This window comes from Neolamprologus brichardi, chromosome 16, assembly GCF_056152115.1.
Source record: "Neolamprologus brichardi isolate AB-2024 chromosome 16, ASM5615211v1, whole genome shotgun sequence".
Taxonomy (NCBI): domain Eukaryota; kingdom Metazoa; phylum Chordata; class Actinopteri; order Cichliformes; family Cichlidae; genus Neolamprologus; species Neolamprologus brichardi.
The window spans coordinates 22,346,423-22,367,965 of record NC_142119.1 but is presented as its reverse complement, the minus strand read 5'-3'; the positions used below and the strand labels follow the sequence as shown (position 1 = coordinate 22,367,965).

General features: G+C 39.3%; 1 protein-coding gene across 1 annotated transcript; it reads left to right on the top strand.

Annotated features, from left to right (window-relative positions):
* Positions 1–1,815: 1,815 nt before the first annotated feature.
* On the top strand, positions 1,816–20,788 carry morc3a (MORC family CW-type zinc finger 3a). Its single transcript, XM_006788366.3, has 18 exons — positions 1,816–1,942; positions 6,863–6,935; positions 8,505–8,637; positions 9,665–9,891; positions 10,952–11,108; positions 11,753–11,897; positions 14,018–14,146; positions 14,240–14,359; positions 14,459–14,556; positions 14,672–14,779; positions 14,870–14,998; positions 15,420–15,494; positions 15,599–15,638; positions 16,829–16,940; positions 17,021–17,117; positions 17,203–18,295; positions 18,963–19,153; positions 19,260–20,788. The coding sequence occupies exons 1-18, from the start codon at positions 1,904–1,906 to the stop codon at positions 19,408–19,410; spliced, it is 3,117 nt and encodes a 1,038-aa protein (XP_006788429.2). The 5' UTR covers positions 1,816–1,903; the 3' UTR covers positions 19,411–20,788.
* The last annotated feature ends 755 nt before the right edge of the window (positions 20,789–21,543 follow it).

The following is a 21,543-nucleotide window of genomic DNA, read 5'->3' as shown; positions in this document are numbered from 1 at the left end:
ACTAGCCTGGAGATACTTTCCATTTTGGTGAGAAAAATTCTACCCAGAATCGATAAGTCTCTCTGAGACCAGTTATTTAACTGAGTTCTACAAATTTGGATTTTCTCCCAAATATTAAGGTTATCTAAATCAGTCTTATTCCTGGTTATATACATACCCAAATATTTGACAGTGGATTTAACAGGAATATTAAAAGTGTTAGAAATAGTACAATCATTTAAGGGTAAGATCTCACACTTGTTTAAATTTAGATTTAACCCTGAAGCTTTTGAGAAAGTTTCAATAATCTGCAGAATTTTGGGGATTTCATTCAGGTTATTTAGGAAAATAGTTGTATCATCGGCTAACTGGCTGATAGAGAGCTCTTTACCCAGGATAGACATCTTACCAAACTCAGCATTTTTAATCAATATGGAAAGCATTTCTGTTGCTGCAATAAACAGCAATGGTGAGATTGGACATCCTTGTTTTATTCCTTTGCAAATCCTAAATCTTTGTGAGGTGCCACGTGGAAGACACACTGAACTGTTAGTATCTCTGTACAGTAATTTGATTACATTAATGAAGTTACCTCCAAAACCGAACAAATCAAGGGCTTGAAACATAAATTCATGCTCTATCATGTCGAAGGCTTTGTAAAAATCTAAAAATAGAACAAAACCTTGGTTTTCAATTAGGTAGTTGTAGTCAATCAAATCCAAAATAAGGCGGATATTATTATGAATTGAGCGGCCTTTTATAAATCCAGACTGAGTGTCAGAAATAATTTGATTTATGCCTGATTTTAACCTGTTTGCAAAAATATGTGTTAAAAGTTTATAATCATTATTTAATAGAGTAATTGGTCTTAAATTATCAAGAAGAGTCGGATCTTTCCCAGGTTTTGGTATGAGTGTAATTACCCCTTGTTTCATAGTGTGTGTGAGAGAACCATTTTCTACTATTTCTGTAAGCATTCCAAACACAAGGGTTCTAATATGAACCCAAAAATGTTTGTAAAAGTTACTGGTCAAACCATCACAACCTGGTGCATTTTGAGCAGCCTTCGAATTGGGACAGCCTTCGTCGCGTCGCTGTGACGTAATCGGCCTTAAAATGCGGCCTTTAAGGATGCAGACCCTAAATTGGGATACAGCCAATATCTCCAGCGTGTCCTGGGTCTGCCCCGGGGGCTCGGCATGCCCGCTTTCAATAGATCGAAATATGTTTTAAATAATTGTTTCTGATGTTTTCATGTCTTAGATAAAACAGGATATGATGTTGTGAGGAAATAAATGTTTTTTCTTTTTCAAAAACTTTGTAAATCCAAGAAAATACCTTCCATCTATTCTCTGAAGTCTTAAAGATTAATCCATGTATTTAATTATTTTCTTTATAAATTTTTTAATTTAATTTAAATAAATTTTTTTTTTTTTTTTTAAATATCATTTATGTCTCTGTCCTATTGCCCCTACATTATAACCAATCCAGATATTTTGGGTTATTGAAATATCCTTATAGAACTACGTTATATTTGTTAAAATCTCTGCCACCCTGTTGGCCACATCCCCCAGTTTAAATACGAATAATCCCCCTTTTCTCACTTGCACTTTTCATCACTTGCACTGGCACAACAACACTGGCACGTGTATCACATTCAGTAACACTAAAATTAATTTCAAGGTACGTCACTGTCGGCACGCTTTTATTTTGGAACGTCAAACCGGAAGTGTTTCCGACAGCGTTCAATGCACAAATAAACCCATACATATGAGGTATGGATATTGATATGAACATAAAACATAAGCAAGGGCGATTTTAATTAACTTAAAAGTTCTCTGTTTAATTTTTGTGTAACTCGAGTGTTTGGCCGACCGGATGCTTGGACCTAACCCCGCCCACAGCAATCGGTCTACAGAGAAAGATGGCGACGCAGATGGACCATGGTGTTCCGTTAAGCACGGTGAGAGGAGTTTACTTATTTGTTTGGGGAGTTTTGTCCTATTTATTGGTGCACTAAATGTGTGAACAATTGAAACAACAGTAAGAATCTGCGTTTGGGTTCAGTGAGGTTAATTCAGTCCATACAGCACACCCGCTGTGGTCAAAGCTGTATGGCTGTTGGTACCGAGGTCTGTGGGACTCCCATGTAGTTGCCAGTCAGTTTATATTTACAACTGCCAATGAATTACGGGAGTACTGTCATTGTTAACCGCAGTATTGTTTACTCAGAAATTAGGTCCGGTTGTGCTGTGAATTTAGGCTACTGGATAAGTTTCGTTTTCCTGACTCACGGCTGGTTTTACAACCCACTAACATACTGGATATAACGGCCTGGCTGGTCTTGTTCCAGGTCGACACAGAGCCAGGACCAGTGTATTCTCTATATCTACATTTGGTAGGAGGTTAAATGGCTTTTGCATAAGATTTAATGCACTTGTACTATGTTTTCCCTCTATTCACCCTCTTAAAGTCTTCCACTGTTTGTTTATTACGTAAGTGTGTCCCTCGTGTTATCACGCATGTGAAAGCAAAACAAGGGATTAAAGTTGTTTAGGTCACGTTTGTTTGATTGCGGAGCTTCTTTGCATATGTCTGTGAAGGTTCTCAGTCATCCAGGTCAGAGTCATTTCAGTCAGAGTGTGTGTCCACACATTCAGACAGAAACTGATTCATCCCAAAGACAGAACTCCTAAACACAAACTAAACAATGTAGTATAGGCTGTACAGTGTAGGGGGGAATGCTCAGACCTCTACATTGGAGAGACAGAACAGTCACTTCATAAAAGCATGGCACAACATAGAAGAGCCACCTCGACGGGACAAGACTCGGCTGTCTTTGCATAATTTCCACCTACTTGAATTGATTCTGTTTATGACCACATAAATATCAGCTTTCAAAGTGTTTAACAGTGACGATATAGATCTGTTATACCAGATATTGTCATCTGTAGTCTTGGCTGAAGCTCTGCAGTGGTGGAGAAAAAATGACAATACCAAGCAATAAGGTAAACAAATGTTACACATTAAAAACAATATGCAAAGATGCACAGTGAACTCATTGCCATGTTCAAGAAACCAGTTTGAGATGATCTGAGCTTTGTGATATGTTACGTTATCCTGCCAGAAGCAGCCATCAGACAATGGGTACACTGTAGTCATAAGGGGATAAACATGGCCAGCAACAGTATTCAGTTATGTTGTGAGGTTTAAACGGTGCTCAGTTGGTAGTTTCCCACACACCATTATACGGAGCCCCGCAGGGGACATGGGAGAAAAAAAAATTAAGACGGACTTTTGCGAGATCTCGCAAAACTTTTTTTTTTTTTTTTTTTTTTTATAAACCTTTATTTAAACACCAGTACAATACAAAATGGAATTAAACAGTACCACAATAAAGGTGTTGTACTTACAAAAGAATTGTATGTATAGATAAACAAATACAAGAACAGTATTCAAAAACAACAATATAAATATGCTAGGGGGAAAGTAACTGATCAAGCCAAAGAATAAAGTGATTGAAAGATTTGGATTTTTTCACAAACACCAATAGTTTTTATAGCTTTTGGGTTAGTGGAGTTCTTAATTGAGTTAAAATACTGTACAAGTTCAAAGGAGAATACATAAAAAGAGGGATGTCTTCCTAAACATTTGGACTTATGAATATGAAATTTAGCCATTAAAATTAACAAATTAATCATATATCTGTTATCAAAGTTGAATTGTTTTTGGTTTTTGTGCAGACCAAACAAAACATATTTCCAAAACAGTACAAATCCTTTAAATATATTTTCTGAAATAAAAACACAAAAACTGCGCCAAAAATCTTGTACAAGGTTACAAAACCAAAAAAGATGTATAGTAGATTCCTTGGAAGTTTTACAAAAGCTACAGCTTGTATCAATGTCTAATTTGAATTTGCTTTGAAGATAATCTGTAGAAGGATAAATTCTGTGTATTAACTTATAAGAAATATCTTTAATTTTGTTGGTAATTAAAAACTGATTAGGGAGTCTCCAAACTTCGTTCCACATAATACCATCTGACAGCCGGTTCCAGAAAAAAATGACATATGGTAGCGTGGTTATGGTACTCTGAAATAAAGCTCTGATTGATTTATTGTTGTTTTTAGATTGCTTAGAAAAGCAAATCTTGCCAACAAAAGTTTGTATGGGAGATGCCAACGGCCTGTGGAATGAAGTGATATTAGGTTGATTCTTAAACAACATACAAACCCCTGATGGTATTGATCCAAATACTTTTGTATAATCATCACGATTTATAGCTAAATTGAAAAATAAACAAAATTCTTCATAGGAGAAAAGCGTACCATTTGAATCAAATAATTGGTCGACTAAAACAATGTTATTCCTAAACCAACTATCTAAGAAGAGAGATTTTCTTTTAAATAAAACATCCTTGTTATTCCAGATATAATAACTGTGTGGACTAAAGTTATGCTTGTAAATAAGAGTCCATGCTAAAAAAGCTTGACGATGAAAAGCAGAGATTTTTAAAGGGATTTTATCAATATCAAAATTACAAGTAAGGAAAAATTCCGTGCCACCTAACTTAGAAAACATGAACACAGGTATAGTATTCCAAATGGATGTAGGATTAGTAATTAGATTCTTTAACCAATTTATTTTGAATGTGTTATTTAAAGTGTTAAAATCTAACACATTAAGTCCTCCATTGACATAGGAGTTCATAAGAACTGTTTTTTTAATGTAGTGTGTCCTATTTTTCCAGATAAAGTTGAAAAGTAACTTATCAACCTCTTTTATGAGTTTTTTATCAAGGTGCAATGCCAATGCAGCGTACATAAGACGAGAGATGCCTTCTGCTTTCGTTATTAATACTCTGCCTTTTAACGACAAATCTCTTAAGAGCCACTGATTAAATCTGTTTTTGAGTTTCTCTAGAATAGGATAGAAATTTTGAGTGATTCTACTTTCCTGATTTTTGGTTATTATAATACCTAAATAACGAATTTCTTGTTTTATTGGAATGTTACACAAAGCTGTTTTCGAACATTCTTTTATCGCCATAAGTTCACATTTAGGAATATTCAAGTACAATCCAGAAGCTTTGGAAAATATGGAGATTGTTTCAATAGCAATAGAGATTTGATCTTCATCTTTTAGGATCTCGCAAAACTAACTCGTGATCTCGCAAAAGTTTTGCGAGATCTCGCAAAACTAACTCGGGATCTCGCAAAACAAACTCGGGATCTCGCAAAACTTTTGCGAGATCTCGCAAAAGTTTTAGCCGCATTCTTCCCGTTAGCTTCGAGCTGTTGGGAGGTCGAGACCTACTACAGCCGGGAGGAACACCGCTTTCCCGGCACATCGTGCCTCGACCTCCCGGTCGGCTTCGAGCCAGCGTCCGAAGAATGCGGCTAAAACGTTTGCGAGATCTCGCGAAAGTTTTGCGAGATCCCGAGTTTGTTTTGCGAGATCTCGCGAAAGTTTTGCGAGATCCCGAGTTTGTTTTGCGAGATCTCGCAAAAGTTTTGCGAGATCCCGAGTTTGTTTTGCGAGATCTCGCAAAAGTCCGTCTTAATTTTTTTTTCTCTCATGTCCCCTGCGGGGCTCCGTACCATTACACTGTTACCGCCACCCTAAACTTTTGATACAAGGCATGTTGTTTTCTGACCTGACCATTACACCAGCAAGCAGAGACTCATTAGAACAAGCAACATTTTTCCATTCTCCTGTTGTGTTAATTTGAGCAAACTGGAGCCTCAGTTTGCATGTTCTTAGCTGAGGGGAGTGCCACCCAGTTCAGTCCGTCTGCTTCAAGGTTCGTGTGGTTAGTAACATATGGCCAGGTGATGCTCTCCTCCAGCTACAGGACTGTTTTAATCTGGCAAACTGGTCCATTTTTAAACAACAGGATCTGAAGACCTTCAATCACTCTGTCTTTTTCTACATTAACTGCTGTGTAGAAAATGTGACAGTGACAAAAACTTAACTGAAAACCTTGGATGACAAGTAAAATCCAGGCTCTGATCAGAACTCGTAACTTAACCTTCATGCTGAGGGTCATTTCCTTGTGCAACCTGCCAGTGCCAACCAGAGGATGGGTATTAAGCAGGCAAAAGAGGCCTATAAGAAGAGTATCGAGGGCTCACTGATAACAACCCCCTGCCAGGTGTGGAGAGCCATCCCAAGCTCTCACCAACTACAAAGGCCAGAGCCCCCCAACTGCCGACAGCAGCCTCAAACTCGCAGAGGACCTCAACACCTTCTTTGGAAGGGTGCTCAACCTCTCCCTGACTCATGCCACCGTTCCCACTAATCTGAAGGTCTCCACCATCATTCCGATCTCAATGACTACAGACCTGTAGCCCTCACGTCTGTAGTCATGAAGTTTTTGGAGCAGATACTGTCTCAGCACATCAGAGACTGTCTACCACCCTTCCTTCACCCGCACCAGTTTCCTTACAGAGCAAATCCTTCACTCACCTTTTTTTCTCATTCTGATGTTTGGTTTGAACTTCAGCAGGTTGTTTTGACCATGCTGAATTACTGCCATGTGATTAGCTGATTCAGTTTTTGTGTTAATAAGAATTTACACAAACATTTTTATCTGGATTTCCTGTGCTGTTGCTACATGTGGGAAACCCTTCCCCCTACTGTTCTTCCCTATTACGAGTCTGATCTCTTCTGCAAAGATTTGCATGTATTTTCACTAAATTGACCAGTGCAGCGCTGAACTGACCAGGTTTTGGTTTCAAAATTACATCAAACCTTTGTTTTAAACATGGAGCATATTTTCCATGCAGTAAAAATAAATAAAGTCAGCAAAGGCCCTTTGTTGTGGTGGATGTGATATAAAATGCAACTAATTTGTGAAATTGAATTTGTTTCACTTGTAGCTTTCGCCCAAGTTTCTGCACAGCAACTCCACCAGCCACACCTGGCCCTTCAGCGCTATAGCTGAACTGATTGGTGAGTCACTGTGATCTCATTGTATTTTGAGGTTGGTTTCTATTTCACTTCCAATTCTGAGAACAACAGCTTAACGACACAGACAGATGATTATATAACATAGTCAAATATTTACTTGATTGAACCATATGTCTTGTTTCATGTTTAAAAAAATACAATAAATAACAATAATATGTAATATAATAGTGGAAAAAAAAAAATAAATATATATATATATATATATATATATATATATATATATATATATATATATATATATATATATATATATATATATATATATATCTGTGTAGGTTCTCAGTCATCCAGGTCATCGTAGTCAAAGGAGCTTGCAAAGAAAAGCGTCTGGACTTCTTTACGTTACTTGAAGACGTTTCACCTCTCATCCGAGAGGCTTCTTCAGTTCTAAGGTCAAATGGTGGAGAGACCCAGATATAAACCTAGTGGGAGTGTCCCCCCACAGAGGGACAAAAGGACCCCCTGATGATCCTCTAATCGCCTGAGCCAAGGTGTGGAACTGGGTGTGGGTCCCAATCAGCCAGAGTTTCGGGTGAGTTCATTGTGAAACCTGGCCCCACCTTATCATGCGAATTCCTGAGGTCAGATGGCCCAGGGTGTGAGTGGGCGTTAAGGCGTCTGGGAAGGGATCTCAAAACTGGATTATAGATGGCAGAGAGTTGGTGTCGTAAACCACCGCCTCTGTTCAAAGATGGTCGGGGCATTCCTCGCAGCGAGGAATGCCCGGACCTCTACATTGGAGAGACCAAACAGCCACTTCACAAGCGCATGGCACAACACAGAAGAGCCACCTCAACAGGACAAGACTCAGCTGTCCATCTGCATCTTACGGATAAAGGACACGCTTTCAAGGATGCCAATGTTCACATTTTGGACAGAGAGGACAGATGGTTTGAAAGAGGAGTGAAAGAAGCCATCTATGTCCACTGTGCGCGACCATCTTTGAACAGAGGCGGTGGTTTACGACACCAACTCTCTGCCATCTATAATCCAGTTTTGAGATCCCTTCCCAGACGCCTTAACGCCCACTCACACCCTGGGCCATCTGACCTCAGGAATTCGCATGATAAGGTGGGGCCAGGTTTCACAATGAACTCACCCGAAACTCTGGCTGATTGGGACCCACACCCAGTTCCACACCTTGGCTCAGGCGATTAGAGGATCATCAGGGGGTCCTTTTGTCCCTCTGTGGGGGGACACTCCCACTAGGTTTATATCTGGGTCTCTCCACCATTTGACCTTAGAACTGAAGAAGCCTCTCGGATGAGAGGTGAAACGTCTTCAAGTAACGTAAAGAAGTCCAGACGCTTTTCTTTGCAAGCTCCTTTGACTATATATATATATATATATATATATATATATATATATATGTATCTTCACTATATTTCTGCATGAATCTAACTTTATGAGCCTGTTTAATATGTACACTGTATGTAGCAGAAAAATAGGTCCTCTGTGAAAAAAAAAAAGTAGTCTCTCCCTGTTGCTCATCTACACTGTAATTCTGGCGTTCATATTTGGATTTTAAATGCTCCCTAAAACTGTTGACAGACAATGCCTACGACCCAGACGTCAGTGCCAAACAGTTCTGGATTGATAAAACTGTGGTCAAAGGAGAAGAATGCCTCAGCTTCATGGATAATGGAAATGGGCTGGACAACAAAACAATGCATAAGATGCTCAGGTACAGATGCAACTACGGTGTCATTCTTTGAAACTTGGGGAAAGTCTGATTTCAGAAGATTGAAATCTTTGTAAAACCTTGAGATTTTAACATAAATTCATGCAGTGTGTGATTTGCAGAATTTTATGGTGTCATTGTGCCATCATTGGGTGTCGTATTGAAGAAATTAAAAGTGTATTGTACAGCTCTCACCATGCCTTTTCATATCATGTGTTACTCGATATGGTCTCTTGTAGTGATGCACGAATCATGAACGAATCATTCAATACTCGAGAATCACTTTACTGACTCATGAATCATGATTCACAAGCCCAACTGACTCACTGACTCATCCCTGTTGCTGTTAGCAGCAATGTATCTAGCTTATAATTAAAATTGTGGAGAAAAACACAACATCCAGTATCTTAACAAAAAAAATTCTGCTCTGAACTGGAAGAAAAAACCCTGAGTAGAAGCTCACATCAAGAAAATAGCTCCTCGGTTCACAGTAGCTTTGCTCTGCTAACATGCTAACAGCACATTTGAGCTACTCACCCCCTCCCTCCTGTGCTGAATCATAGAGCGAACGAATCACTCACTCACTCACCTCCTCCCTCTTGGCTCACAGCTTCTTCTTCTTCTTGGTTGGCAACCAATGTTAAGGCGCATTACAAATTTGGTGCTAACAATGAAGGTTAAGGTCAAATGCTTAGCCAACCTAGGTGCTCATGTCTTCCGAGGCCTAGTATGTTGTTGTGAAGTTTGAAGCCATGATAAATTGTGCGTAAGATAGCATTTGAACTGATTTCCACATTTGGTGTGACCTTGACCATGACCATATTAAATTAAATCAAAAATTAAATCACCTAGAGATGCTTTTGGTACCTGCCATCAGACAAAAGTTATACATGATATCTTGAAAACTGTGGATGCTAGACTGCTAACAGACAGTCAGACAAATGGAACTGATTGCATACTACTTCCCTTCAGAGGGAGAATTATGGTTTGCAAAACTGGTAAAGAATTTTTTGCATTTTCTCTCCTTCAGCTTCGGATACAGTGACAAGATGCCCCTGAACGGTAAAGATCCAATTGGAATCTATGGCAATGGCTTCAAGTCTGGCTCCATGCGTCTTGGCAAAGATGCTATTGTCTTCTCCAAGTCGAAGAGGAGCTTATGCGTGGGGATGCTCTCCCAGACCTACCTGGAAAAGATTGGTGCAGATCAAATAATTGTACCTATTGTTTCCTTTGAAGAGAGCGACTCAAAGAACTATATCCTTTATCTAATAAAATACTATACATCAACTATGTATTCATTACTCCAGGATTAAATTAAGTCAGCTGAAAAAGAACAGGAGCAATCCAGAAATCTCAGAGAGAAAAAAGGGAGAAAAAAGAGAGAAAAAGAGATTCCTTTAAAAAAAAAAAACATAAATAAATCAAAATTAGAGACTAGATAAAAGGTGTGATAACCAAGTCCTGCAACTTTGCTAAAACAAAATTTTTATAACTCTGATTTCATCTCTTCTTACACCTCTGAAGTGCTTCCAGCCTTGCTGTTGTATTTATTTTATTTAGATCTGTGGTTGTCCTGTTCTACTGGTTTACAAGTGAGGTCTGTAGAAAAGCAAAGGCTTGACCAGGACTATTGTTGTTGGAGTTTTTATCTCCATGTTTAAAGGGTTGTGCACTGTGAATTGTTCCCAAGAGTCAGACTATTAAAGCAGAGCTCCGGTAGTGTCTGATAGAAAAGAATTCAGGAGAAATAATCAGAACTGTGATGCATGGCACTGTGCACCAGCACTTTATGCATAATTGAGTAGCTTGTAGAAACACGTGTCTTGATGCATGCTCAATCATCCAGGTAAGTAGATCCCAAAAGGTTGATTCTGTTCTGGACGTAGCGTTTTCAGTGGGAGAAATGTGTTGCAGAAACATCTTTAGCAGCAATAACACAAAGTAATTGTTTTCTGTATAGTTCTGATACTGTGTGAAGTTACCTGAATGCTTCAGACGGGCCAAATCTTCTGCTTTTTTAGAAGTGTTCAAACATGTCGATCATCATTTAATCAAATTCATTCGATTAGCAGCACCTCATCATGAACAAACTTTCTTCTTCACATGAGTGGAGTCGGGCCAAATGTTATCAAGTAGGATCTGATTTATTTGAAGAATGGAGTTGGAGAAAATTTGAACTGAGCTACAAACCTAGCATGTGAGATATGCTAGGTTTGTAGCTGTAAATGTCATTAAGAAGGGTATTTTTTTTGTCATCTTACATAAGTCATACTTCCCTTTTTCCTTTGTTTTCCGTCCTTAACTTCTCCTTTACTCTGTGTAAGAGAGGACCAGAAATCCAGTCTACAGGCCATTCTGCAGTATTCCCCTTTCAGCACACAAGAAGAGCTACTCTCAGAGATTCATGCAATTAGTTTGCCGGGATCCACGTCAAAAACTGGCACACGGATCATCATCTGGAACCTCCGCAGGTCTGTCTGTGGTCCACACAGGAATAAAGGGTCATATGTGATTTCAGAGGCTATGCTGTTGCAATTAAAGCCTGCTAGTTAAAGCCTCTCATTACTGGATCAATAAGATAAAACAAATGAACAGATTATCATCAGTCCTACAAGAATCAAATCACCAGCTTTCTTGTTTGCCTGACAAAATAGTGATAGTTTACAGATCTGGAAGCTTTGCACGACAAAGAGGGCAAATTAACTGGATGTCAACTGCACACTATTTGTTGAAATGCACTCCATACCATTACATTTACCTCAAGGATGATGCATCCATGATTTCCAAAAAGAAAATTCTTCTGATTTTCATACCAATAGTAGTTCAAAACATGCACGCCCTAATGACTCAGTTAATTGGTTTTTCTCTATTCCTAAACCACTTATTCACACTGCTTTTCAGAGCGAGGTAAATGCCTTCCCAACTCAGTATTTGGTCTTTTGCAATCCTTCCTTTCAATTTGTTTTCACATTTTCTAGAGGGTTCTAACTTTTTGTAAACATAGTTCTAAGAAATATTGCATGACAAAGTCCTCCCTCTCTGCCCTTATATTCTAACTGTCTTCTGGACTAATAACCAATAACATAAACTGTGTCTTGTTTTGTTTTTTTGTCAGGACATCTACTGGAACAGAGTTTGATTTTGAGAAGGATCGGTACGACATCCGAATTCCATCTGAGGTTTACAGTGCAGAGAATGACACTAATCAGCGTCCAGACAAGATCACGTCACACATCCCTGAGAGCATGTACTCGCTTCGGGTAAGCAGCATAAATGTGCATGCCCTGAAATAAACCATTAGCACTTGGTGCTAAAAGAGAAAGCCTCTTTGTCCTCAACATAATTATGCATCCAAAAATGAGAGTGCAACAGTTTTGGATGCTAATCACAGTACAGTCCAGTGGGCAAGTGGGTTAGATCCACAGGTTCAGCTTTTTTTTTTAACAGTGACACAATTTTTGTAAGTTTACCTCTGTGCACCTACACAGTAAAATTAAACAGCAGAGGGATTTGTGGGATTAAACAAAAGCTTTGCATTAACTGTTAAAGAATTGCAGCCATTTGTATACAGTCCCCCATCTGAGTCCCCAGGCTCAGATTAATATATTTTTGAAGCAGAGAGTATAGCCTTGCATACTTCCACAGTTCATCCTGGTACTTCTATCAGCAGTCACTTCACCAGTAAACAGTAGTGGCTCGGTTTCACTGGCAGCCATACATGCCCATGACATAACAACTCCAAAATGTTTCAGAGAGGATGGGGTATGCTTCAGGCAGGGTTCGTACAGGTGAAAATACTTGAATATAGGCTTTTCAAGGTTTGAAAAGCGCTTGAATTTCAGATGTGATGCTTAAACGTGCTTGAAACTGTATTTCATTCACCACAAATAACTATCTGACCAAATAGTTTTCTTATCAGATAGGGAAAATAAAATAAGTGTTTGATGGAAAATGACACTGGTGGATTTTGCAATCTTGAGTCACATGACAGGTGAGTCTTAGTAAATAATTTTTGAGTATGTGTTCATAAAATATGCTGATTTTGGAAACTTTTATTATTATTTTGCCAGCTATCAACCTTGCTGAAGAAATGACTGAAATGCACTGAGTGTGATGCAGCATGGCAGGGCTATTATAGTAAATGGTAAATGGCCTGTATTTGTATAGCGCTTTACTTAGTTCCTATGGACCCCAAAGCGCTTTACACTACATTCAGTCATTCACACACTGGTGATGGCAAGCTACATTGTAGCCACAGCCGCCCTGGGGCGCACTGACAGAGGCGAGGCTGCTGGACACTGGTGCCACCAGGCCCTCTGACTACCAGTAGGCAACGGGTGAAGTGTCTTGCCCAAGGACACAACGACACAAGACTGTCGGAGCCGGGGCTCGAACCAGCAACCTTCCGATTACAAGGCGAACTGCCAACTCCTGAGCCACGATCGCCCCAGTAGTTAGTTATGGCATAGTGACTTATGAAATATGCTGTAAAATTGGCTAACATTACTTAGCAGTAGCAGTGATGTGAGTTACTTCACTCAAGTGAAAGCTTTAAGCGTTAGTCTGATACCTAACTAGCCAACTTAAGGCTTAAGGAAATAATGGTAAAAAGAGTGACTGATCCACATGGGCACAAAGAATAGCCACTTTTTTATGCTACCGGAGTCCCGGGCCTTTCATTCAAAATCTGTTTATTGTGTGCACCTACACATTAAACAACTTAAAAATTATAATTGGGTTCAAGCTCACATTGAGGCACTGAGACAAATTTAAGTGTTTTAATATAAGAATGTTTCATGAATGTTAGGCTGCCTGTTTATTTAAGGGAGATGAACAATACATTATAATTCTACATAATTATATCACAGATGATAGGTAGATGCTTGTGCATCCTTAAAGTATTATATGTTGAATTGAACTGAGTATGTCATCTGTTCAAAGCCTCTCCCAATCAGTGCTGTTCTCCATGCCTGTTTTACTGTACATGATGTTATTGGCACAAACACTTTAAAGGTGATTATAAAAGATAAAAAGATTTTTTAAAAATCTATGAATGCATGGATCTCTCTCTCTCTCTCTCTCTCTCTCGCTCTCATATATATATATATATATATATACATATACATACATACATGTATACATACATACATACATACATACATACATGTATGTATGTATATATATGTATGTATGTATGTATATATAACACTTTATAAGCTGAAACATTACAGGCAGATATTGCATTAAGGAGGTCTGAAAAATAGTCACACTTAATCATGGTTTTTAGAGATATTTCCCCCAATTTATGAGCTCCACCCTGTTTTCTTTTTCACGATTCTTCTGATTGTATAAGTAAAATGACATCTGTGGGTGGGTGTAGGCATTTTCCAGCATTCTGTACCTGAAGCCTCGAATGCAGATCATAGTTCGGGGTCAAAAGGTGAAATCTCAGCTCATCGCCAAGAGCCTGGCCTGGATCAGAAAGGATCACTATAAGCCTACTTTCCTGGTATCCTTTTTACACAGCTTTTCTACAACTGTATAATTTTGGTGATATGTTTATACTGCTGCTTTTTTGCATTTTCCTTAAATTGTGTGCTAGACCCGAAGAATTCCTATTACTTTTGGGTATAACACCAAAAGCAAAGACCAGTGTGGCATAATGATGTATCACAAGAACCGGCTCATTAAAGCTTACGAACGTGTCGGCTGTCAGCTTAAGGTCAGTTTCTGCTGTTTAAGTGAGTTTTTCTTTAATCACGTGTTTTAACATGTAGAATGATGTAGATGTTATCATTTGCTAAAATGGTGCTTCCTACAGGCCAACAACAATGGTGTTGGAGTCATTGGGGTCATAGAATGTAACTTTTTGGATCCCACTCACAACAAACAGAGTTTTATGGAGAATGACAAGTACAGGTAATAGCATTCCTGATTACATTTATCACCTCAAAGGCTCGATTGAGGTCATAATGAGGTTTGGGTGGGTGAGGCACAGTCTGATGTCTGTCTGATGCAAACTTTCTTGGCACAGGAAAACCATGAATAATTTGGGGATTAAATTGGAGGAGTACTGGAAAGAGATACGCTACAGAAAGACAAAAGAAAATCCAAATAGCACCATACTACCAGAAGATATCAAGTTAGTACACTTCGCAGCGACTAGCATCTGGTTTTCATTCATTCAAATTTGTGTTTGCATATGTGTTTAACCATGCCGGTTTGTCTTTAGGAAGCGACCAGATCAAAACTGGGCGCAGTGTGATAGCTGTCTGCAGTGGCGTAAACTTCCTGATGGCATTGACATCAACAAGCTGCCAGATAAATGGTTCTGCCAAATGAACCCTGATCCTCAGTTCAGGTAATTGGATTTTTGGCAGTTTACCCGGACTCTGTTCCAGAAAGCAGGTTCAACAATCTCTTAGTCCATTACCAAAACTAACCATCGGTTTTGATTCCAACAAGGCCTGATCAGAGTTATTTCCATCAACTCTGAGTGTGTTTACTCAGAGTTAAGCATATATGTGAGTAGTAGAAATAAAGCCTTCATCAATGGTACCAGTATGCACCATGGCAAAGGTTTATTCCAGTGTTTGAGGAACCTAAATTTGCTGGTAATTATTACATGGTTATGTCACTACCTCCTTATTTGGTGACACTGGTTTTTCTGAATGGACAAACACACACAGATGAATCAGGAAAGAAAATCTTTATTTACTTATGGGAGGGGGACTGGCACTGGTTACCAGTCTTTTCACTTCAATACTCAATTGCACTTACAGGAGCTGCCAGGTAGCCGAGGAACCAGAAGACTCTGATGATGATCAGCCTTCGTATCGGAAGACCTACAAACAGCAGTGAGTTACTGTGACAGAAGTTTAAATTAATATTTGTACAGAAATCTAAGCGAAAATCTTAACTGATCATAAAAGAGGTGACCTGTGTGATTTATTTGTTACAGGGAGAGAGAGGAAAAGAAACAGGAAAAGGAAAGACAGAAGGTAAGGATGCGTCATTTTCTGTAAATCGTTTTTACTTTTTTTTCTGCTGCAAGGGCACCTGCAGTGCCTCACTATGATTTTGAGGGATTTTGTCATTTTAATTATTTGTGATCCTGTGCGCATTTGTGGAGTATTGAACCCACGAAGAATAGTTGCCTCTGTCTAAACTTGCCAAACAAAATGAGGCTCTCAGAGAGCGGCAGGGAGACCTGGAACGGCAGCTGCATCAAACAGTGTTTCCCATTTGTCACTTTGGAGGCCAGCAGTGATGTGCTGTTGATAGAATCATCATATTATACTAAACAAATCTAAACTTAGCACAAACTCTAATTATATATTTATTTGGTCTATCATTATTACTATTATTATTATTATTAGTAGAAGTAGTACTAGTAGTAATAGTATCATATTATTGTTATTATTATTATTATTATTTAGGCCAGTGTTATAGGGCAGCTTCAAGCTGGTGTTCTGCAAAAAACTAAACCTAGCACCTCTTCCAAATTGAGGGCAGGTTTCCATATAATGGGGGATTTCACAGGTAAGCCACGAAGTAGGCATCCCAAGAAGATAACACCACAAGAACTCCACTTTTCCTCAGAAACTTTAGACAGGCTTCTAGAGATTTAAAGTCACGGTTTGCAGGATGATATGGCCGACAGCTTTCTACCCAGGCAGAGTGCACATAGCCAATCTCCAGTCTCACTGGGCTGCCAACAAGCCTGCCAAGAAGACTGTGGTCCATCAGGCCTTTTTGTGCCCATGTGCACTGGAACTTGAACATGTGAAAGTGTGGAGAAGATGCAGAGAACGATATGTTGATTGCAGCACTGATTGGGTAAGAACTTTTGGAGGTGGAGGCAGTGTGGTAGTATGAGGCGGCATCTCCCTCACTGGAAAAAATGGCTCATCAGTGCAGAGAGATGATGAGATAAAACCAGTGGCAATCCCATATCTCCGCAGTCTTGCACCGAACCATTCCTGACCTGAAACCCACTGAACAGTTGTGGGATCAACTTGGGCTTAAATGGTACCATTTAAGGGAACGGTGTAAGATTTATTGACAAGAAAAATTGTTACAACAAGAAAATAATCAGCCAAATACAAGATTCTTTACTTTTTGTGCTAAGTTTAGATTCAGTTTAGTCTAATATGATGATTAATGTTCAGTTTTTTTTTTTTATTGACAGATTGTCCACCAATCCCCTTCCACTCCCACTACTTTGAGGAGCTGTTCATTACAAGAGGGCGCTCCAAGGCCTGAATCCTCACCGCTGACGTCTTCCACCATTTCTCAAGCTGGTGAGAAATTTTTCTCTTTGAGTGTGAGTGGGGAAAAACACTTTGAGAAATTAAAATGTATTTGTATTCTTTCTCTTTAGCCTACAGCCCTTCTTGTAATGATGGTTTTCCAGTTATTACTAGCGTATGCTCATTGTCAGCAGCCTTACTGTCAGCAGGCGCATTGTCAACCCCGAGGTATGGTTTTGTGTTGTTTGGCAGCTTAAATATGTGTTTTGGGACAGTAACACTGGGCGTTAACTCTGTTTTTTGTGCTCTGCAGAGTAAAAAGGAAACTGCCTGTTACTCCACAGAACACACCAAAAAGATCTCGGATAAATGGCTTCCATAGGAGCACCTCGGAAACAGCCCCATCAGTAGATGTGACCCCACTGAGCTCTCCTTCTGTGAATGTTGATAGTAATAATGATGATACCGACGATGAAATTGTCATCTTGGAGACTGCTAGCACCCCCAAGCCAAAACAGAACCTCTACGATTTAAATAAAGTGAAGAAAGAGGAAGAGCAAAGTGACAATAATGTCAGCATGCTGTTGGAGTGTAGCGATGATGCTGCTGTGGATGTCCCCTCAGACACGAATGCTGCAGGAGCAGGCTCTGCAGGGTCTGCAGCTGTGGAAACCAGTTCCTCCCCAGCGCCCCTTCCACAGCTGTCAAGCGCCACTACCCAGACAGAAGCACCTATGGTGAAGCAAGAAGGCGAGGACCAAAAGCAAGATGATATTAATAAGGGTGGTAAAGAACAGACCTCGAATATGGATAACTGCAACGTTCAGCAAAGAAAATTTAAGCAGGAGAGCAGTGGAGACGGTCATAGTGAACATCAGGGACAGCAGACCTTGCAGAATGGCGTGAACCATGATCTAGAAAGGGAAGGAAGTCCTAGACCTTCCTGTTCAAATATCGGTGACAACGAATATAGTCCACTTACCTACCCCAATATCTCTGAGGTACAGCAACAACAAGACCAGCTGCTTGAGCTCATGCAGGAGACCGCTCAGGAGAGAGACTCTTTAAAAGAACAGGTCCAGAAACTTACCTCACAAGTGAAAGACCTGGAGAAAAAACTGAAGGAGATGGCACCGGTCAGCGTAAAGAAGGAGTGTTGTCACCAAGCCAGCCAGACAGAAGAAACAAGAGGGCAGAAGGACTACAAAAGTCTGTTCGAGAAGGCCAAACAGAAAGTCAGTGAACTGATTAAAGAGAAGGAGGCTTTAATAGCAGCATCTGATACCAAGGCCAATCTGAGTGCTGACAAAAATGTGGAAAATGACGATGAGATTGCGCTGCAAGTTGACGCTCTAGTCCGGGAACTGGATCAAAGAACGAAGGAGACAAAAGAGCTGCGCTCACGGGTCAGTGACACTGTGTAGGGCTGTCTTTGTTTAAAGAAAATAGTAAAAGTGATGACAAAAAGCTTTTCTCACGTTCAGTTGAAATAATTTGAGTCTTAAACGCACTGAACTAAACAAGCTTTTTACCTCTGCCTAGCTTATGTTTCTGGTAGCGCTGACGTAGGAACGTGCATGTCACTCCGTCTGTAAACACAAAAAGTTGGAAATGGTCGTGTGAAATTTGACCTGTATAGAGGTCAAATAGATTGATCTGAAGGTCAACATGATAAATGATGGTATACAGAGCTGTTACAACTATGTTTCTTACTGCTATTGTTTGTATTGGCAACATACTGTTTAGGGAACAGTGTGTAAAAGTAAATACTCCTCAGACAGTGAGCTGCCCTGGGGGAGGTTTGCACTTACTGAGTGGTTCTTGTTAATGCTTATATTTATTTATTTATTTAACATCTGGCAGCAGCTGGCCGATGTTGTCATGTGCCTTAACTGGTGTTCTGATAAAAGCACATGCTATGAGGTATACCTTACATCTACTTCTCAATCCAACTGTATAAGAAAAAATATCCCAAATTGCCCACTGTTATGCACTTTTTAAATATATTTCTCCTTTCGTTTTATTGATATTGACCTTCGTACCTACCCTCTTCCTCTCCCTCTGCACCACCAGCTGGACCTTGTGGAGGAGCACAAGGCAAACCTGGCAGCCCAGTGCGAAGAGCTCCAGTTAAGCTTAGAGCACCAAAGGGAAAAAGCACAAAGTCTTCCAACAACCAGTGAATCTTCAATTCAGACACATCCAGAGGAGGAAGGAGGGGCAGCTGTTTCTGGCACATATTCAACCTCAGATGCATACAGAAGGTTGGACTGCTGGGAGATCACTCCTCGTGGTTTTGATGTACCCCTCTTTGATAAAGCAATTTATGAAAGAGGCCTCACTGTTTTTCTCCTTTCTGTTTCCCCTTAGTTTGGTAGAGCTTCGGCAGAACGTCGGGCGCCTTCTTCTCCCCCACGTGCCTGCGCTGGACCTGGCACAAGTGAATTTCGAGTGCAATGTAATTGATGAGATCCTAGACCAGTTTCTCTCTAATAACAATTCTGACACAACAAATGATTAAACCAAAGTCGTCACATCCTGGATTTAACTAGCGCTCCACCTGTAAATGTTTCATAAGGAGACCCGTGAGTGGGATATTAACTTAATTTAAGGTATGTTACAGATGCTTACGGATTTTTATTTTTAGGTTACTTTAACTAGCTTTTTGGGTTTTTTATGAAACAGAAAGCAAAAGCAGCTGTAGATATTAATTGCCCCCAAGTTTCTCAAGAAAATCAAGGAAGTAGCAGTTTGTTCGTAGTCTTGCCAGCTATTAATACTTGTGTTTGATTTTTCTCTTGTTTTTGTTTTAAATAATATGTTGCACATTTTGTATTATCATGTCTTACCAAATATATTTTTATATTGCCTATTTATATTTGTTGATTACTGCTCTGCGGCGAGGTGTGGTTTGTGGCTTAGCTGCAGGGGAGGGGTGGCCGGCACAGCTCAGGTCCATTACGGTAACCATGACTTCCCTATTTAAGTAACTGTCCGGTCCCAAAAGAGGGGTGGGAGGTTTGGAGAGGAGAGCAAAGTGCACAGCCATACAGCTGTATATATGTGTGTGTGTGTGGCTGTGTAGGAGCAAAATAAAAATGAGTTTGTCAAAACAACCTGCAAAAGCATCAGGTCCTTATGTCATAAGCTCTATAAGACTTTGGTAGTCTTCTCAAAATCACAACACAAGTCTGCCAGAGAAGTCTGTCATCACAAACTTGGGCACGTTGATATTAAATAGAACAGACATTTGTCATCAGAGTAAGCGGTTTCATTATAATAATGAGGTGTGTGATGTGGGGCACAAGGAGCAAGGTCTTCAGATTTGGTTGATTGTTTCAAACTCAAATGTTTTGGCAGTGTAGGTGGCAAAACATTTGACACCCTGGTTTTACATTTCACTTTTGGGCAATAATTCAAGTTTCATTTGGTAAAGAGCTCAGTCTGACCAGTCTGAATATACTGATGAGTTAAACTGGATCATTTTGTTTTAAAAACTATTTCAAAATATTTTTTGAAGCGACTCTCAGGTGATGAAATAACCAGCGTGGGAGTTGCATTTCCATTTTCCATGACATTTTACAGAAAAAAAAAGAAGAAAAGCATCAACCACACGGTTTTACATGTTGTACTTTAACCTGCACATCACAGGCTTGAAAACAATGGGTTTTTTTCTAAAATGTACTCGATTTTCAACTTTAAGACTCGGGATTGAACTAAAATCATCATTGCAAAACTCTTAGCGGTTTAATTTTCTTTAAGTTAACTTGACTTAAATGTTTCACAGTTGCAGTGCACTGCTGATGATTCTGATATTTAAAAATTAAATATTCTGTCAATAACAACCGCAGTTATAAAAGTTTGTTCTACCTATTTTTTAATAAATAATTTTAAATAATGGTCTAATTGCTGTTTTTTTCCATTGTCGTCGTGATTTTTACTATGATAATTATGATGTGAAAATCTGATATCATGACTGCCCTTTTTCTTTGAACATTGTCTGTTTTTCTAGTACTTGTACCTCACTATTTACAAATTAATTTTTATCAAGCCACTTACAGATCTTTGAATCATTCAAAGATAAAAAAAAAAAATTGACCAATTTTTTTATTTTTACCAAATTCAACCAGTGTTTTTTCTACAGATAATGGAAAACTTAGCAAAGGCAGTTTGTTACCAGCAGCCTGTCACAAAAACATCTCTTCCCATTTCTTCAGTTAAATCTTTGAAACATCCCAATGATAACACTTTGACAGCCATAGCATAGTAGTTTTATGAACAAGAGAATAAAAATACTATGAAATATGACATTTCAGCATGCTGTGCTTTGTGTGCCTAAACCATTTTAGGACACTGGCCAAGTGAAGGTAAAAACAAAAAGTGAGGCCTAAAACACTGAGTGTTTAAAATTACCTGTAAAACGCTGTGGAGACTGTCATAGTTTAGGGCTGCAAGTGGTACTGGGGATTGACAACATCAATACTGATGGAATTATGAACAGAGACGACTACCGTTAGATTTTCATCCACCATGCAATATGTAGAAACCATTTGCTTTGCAACGGCTTCATTTTTCATGATGGCAATGGTCCCAAATTCACGGTCAATTCAGTAAAAACATACCTGAGTAGAAAAACACACAATGCCATACTATC

Excerpts from the sequence above, each read along its gene's own strand:
- morc3a (XM_006788366.3), top strand. The coding sequence starts at position 1,904 with ATGGCGACGCAGATGGACCATGGTGTTCCGTTAAGCACG. Across the intron at positions 11,109-11,752 it reads ATCATCTGGAACCTCCGCAG|GACATCTACTGGAACAGAGT; the intron begins GTCTGTCTGTGG and ends TTTTTTTGTCAG. Across the intron at positions 11,898-14,017 it reads AGAGCATGTACTCGCTTCGG|GCATTTTCCAGCATTCTGTA; the intron begins GTAAGCAGCATA and ends GGGTGGGTGTAG.